Source organism: Sardina pilchardus, chromosome 2 (genome assembly GCF_963854185.1).
Source record: "Sardina pilchardus chromosome 2, fSarPil1.1, whole genome shotgun sequence".
NCBI classification, from domain to species: domain Eukaryota; kingdom Metazoa; phylum Chordata; class Actinopteri; order Clupeiformes; family Clupeidae; genus Sardina; species Sardina pilchardus.
In genome coordinates this window covers 28,961,010-28,964,685 of record NC_084995.1, presented here as the reverse complement: position 1 = coordinate 28,964,685, position 3,676 = coordinate 28,961,010, and the positions used below count along the sequence as shown (strand labels likewise).

The window sequence follows — 3,676 nt, the reverse complement described above, 5'->3', positions numbered from 1 at the left end:
AGCTGAGGAGCCAGTTGCAGCCGAAGGAAGTCAACCTAAAAGGCCTTGCCGCATCAACTACGAAGCAAAAGCTGTGAGTTGTGTGTGTGTGGGGAGTTTGATTCACATGTTTAATTTGAGGTGCATCGTATTTGTTTTGATATTTCCAAGTATTTTTCAAAATACAATACTGCACATTTTATCTCTTAGCTGATTGAAAAAATCTTGACGACAAAGCCTGGAGGTGACCGTATCATGGCGGAGTATGCGAAAACAAAATCAATTTCAGATTCAACCAGAAGACAGTTCATCAACATACTTACTGCAGAGATGACGGAAACACATGGGTATGTATGGATCAATTATTTTATCATGAGACATTGTTTAAACATTGCAATTATTGTTTAGGTATGTTGTTCAGTGCTGTCTATGAATGTTGATTATTGAATACACCAGGACATCTCCGCCCCGGAGTGTAAAAGTGATGTATGCACAGGGGATTGTCGCTCTGTTTCCATATCTTGGAAGACCCATATTCACAGAATGGCTATGTGAGTAAAGGTTTTAAAATATATTTTCCCTTCGAACTGCTGAGATATACATTTACATTTATGCATTTAATAGATGCCTTTATCCAAAGCTCAGAGATCATATGAATGTATCACACTGTGCATACATTATACATAGGAACATTACTACGATCCAGAAAGTGGTTCAGGCTACCTTGCATGGCGGTTGAAGACAATTCAACGAAAAGCTGCTGAGGAAAGAGGTCCAGCAGTTAGTAAATCTCTTAAAGGTAATATTTATCATGAGGTGGAATTATCAACCTGTGAAATGTGTTTAAAGGATAATATAAAACTGTGTAGTTATAAACAGCAACAACAAAATTGTCTTGTTCTAAAGTGGGTGGGCCAGGCCATGGGCGTACTAGACCCTTTACTGCCGACAAAGTCCTGACTGACGAGGAAGTGGAATGCGCTATCGCTTTGTTGAGACACACTGCTGATGAGGAGACCATCCGTGAAAAGATGAAAGTCACTTTCATATACCGCCACGCCATGGTCAATGATGATGACAAATCAGCAGAGGTCTTCTCAGTATTTCCACGGTTCCTAGACACACCAGGACTGGTATGGCATCTACATTCATTGAATACTGTATAATGTATTGAATTTTGTAAAATGTAGCACAAGGTACTAACTCAGGTTGTCCACCTTTTCTTCTTGTTTTCTTTTTCAAACTACAGATAGAACAAGATTTTAGACTGATGTTTGGTGAGCAGACTGCCAACAAGTTCCTGGAGAGGTGGCCTACCACTTTCAAAGCAGGAGTCATTAAGGAAAGCCATGGACTGGTCCCCTCTACAGACCTTCTTGATTTGATGCGCAACGCTGAGACAACTACTGAAGTTGAAAATGGTAAGTCTTTGAATGTGGAGAAGCATGTTGCTTAATACAGTATATTGAGGATGGTGGAAAATTAAGGCATAATGTTAACCTGATACTGGTTGGCCTCTAGGCTGGGACAGTGACATGTCTACCATCATACTGCTGCTACATCTGCTACCACCATCTGCACAGGGACGAAAGAGGCCAGGGAGGATATCAGCATCTAATGCAGTTGATCACCTCATCAAATTCCTAAAGGTACACTAGACATTTATCAAACCTCATCCCTCCCACCACCACCCACCCCTGCCAACAACACCTCACACTCCAAACACACACCCTCAAACATCACTCCACTACCCACCCACCCCCTGCTAACAACACCACACACCCTCAGACATCATTCCAACCCTCACCACATACCCTCAATCATTCCACTAGCCCCCACCCACACCCAGCCATCAACACCACACCCCCCTCAAACATAATTTTACTATCACACACACACACACACCCCAACTCTACCCCACCCACACCACTACCCACACTCCACTACCCTACACTCCCCCCCCCCCCCCCCCCCCCCAAAACACACACACTGCAGCCGTGCATCCCCTCAAACGTCATTGTATCATTTTATCTCTCATTTCTGTCATCACTCCACTTTCTACGACACACACACACACCCTCCTACACACCAACGTTATACACCGCATACTACTACAAGCACCTATCCCACACACAGCACTCTTCCATTTGAACCTTTCTCTCTTCTGGAGAACCTTACAATTTCACTGCATGTGTTTTACGCAGGCAATTCTATGCATGTGACATACAATTCTTGAATCCTTAAATTGTTTAGAGATTGGAGTGATCTCATAATATTGATCTAATAAATAGTGTTGTTGAATGTGTTTTGTTATAGACGGGAACAAGCGTGCAGCAGCATCTGGACAACATCGCTCAAAGCAGGCAGCCCTACCTCCTTGCTCAGGGACCCATAAAAAGCAGCATTCACTCTTTCTTCATTGCCATCGACAAGCATGCACTTCCCTGCCAAGCCACCACCTCAGTCGGAGCCCTGGATGAGCTCTTCAAGGCCCACTATGTGTTTGGTACATCTTACAGTCCTGTCTTGAACAACTTTTTCACTTTTCTGCAAACTTCCATTTTCAACATTGACGTGGGGAAAACTAAGGAAACGCCAAGAATTGCAGAGTTGCGAGTAAGAATGGTGCGTTAGGCACTCTTGAAATTAAACAATGAGGTGCTTTCTTTGCAGCAATGTCCTTGGTGAAGCAAACAGTCTAGTAAAGCACCTCAAAATAATACATGGACTCTGTACGGGAAGGACTCTTCATCTTCAATGTGGCCTAGTGGGACGCTCACGTTTTTTCAATAGTTTTTATGGTCTTAGGAAGCATCTGAGTAAGTGTTATGTGAATGTTATTGTTGAAGCTGAACCACCACATTGTCAAAGTGTTCTTGATGGTAGTAATGTTAATCCCACAGAAGAGCCATGTGAGGCTGAGCTTGAGTCAGAGCCAGCATTAACGTCAGAACATAGTTGTGCCTCTCATTTCAGATTTAAAGGCAGCAGGTGTAGCCCAGTCTACTGGTAATTCTTTTGTGACCTCTATGGAGGATATTGTGCAGAAAATTCATGAGTATGCAAAAGTCAGTCATCCAAGGTGTATTTCGTGATCTAAGAGAAACTGAAACATGCAAGAATGTGGAGAGAATGACACCATTATCTACGTTGTCCCATATTTTTATCTCTGAGGAGTTATCAGGAAATAAATGGTGCTACAGAACCTGATGGTGTGTGTTGTCTTATATTATAGCAGTTAAAAACATTGCTATTTCATTGCAAATAAAATGAAATAAAGTAAATATACACTATATAGTGTATTTTAAGAATAGCCTATTTAGAGTGGAAACTACTCTATGTAGTGAAATAATTTTACTCTAACAGTGTAAACAGATCACAGTGTTAAATGCTTTTACACATTTCATTGTTAATTTTGACACAAAATAGAGTAAAATTAACTCTGAAAATCTTACACTGGCTACAGAGTAAATTTTACACTAATTTAGGGTGGGACCACATGTTATCTGACACAGAGTTAAATTCAACTCTTTAAGAGTAAAATTTACACTATGTTTTTTACTGTGTAAGAGTGAAATAACACTGCCATGTACATGTCATAGACATTATAAACAAGTCATACATTTCTATGACATAACGCTTCTGTCATTAAGGGTCATTTGTTTTTTGCCAAATTAGGATTAGGGTTGGAGTTAGT

The 3,676-nt window shown here is 41.1% G+C and overlaps 1 protein-coding gene across 1 annotated transcript; it reads left to right on the top strand.

Moving 5' to 3' along the window:
* Positions 1-2,613, top strand: LOC134099055 (uncharacterized). Its single transcript, XM_062551749.1, has 8 exons — positions 1-73; positions 190-326; positions 436-530; positions 667-778; positions 886-1,112; positions 1,229-1,400; positions 1,501-1,628; positions 2,296-2,613. Exons 3-8 carry the CDS (start codon positions 468-470, stop codon positions 2,611-2,613), a joined length of 1,020 nt encoding a protein of 339 aa, XP_062407733.1. The 5' UTR covers positions 1-73; positions 190-326; positions 436-467.
* The last annotated feature ends 1,063 nt before the right edge of the window (positions 2,614-3,676 follow it).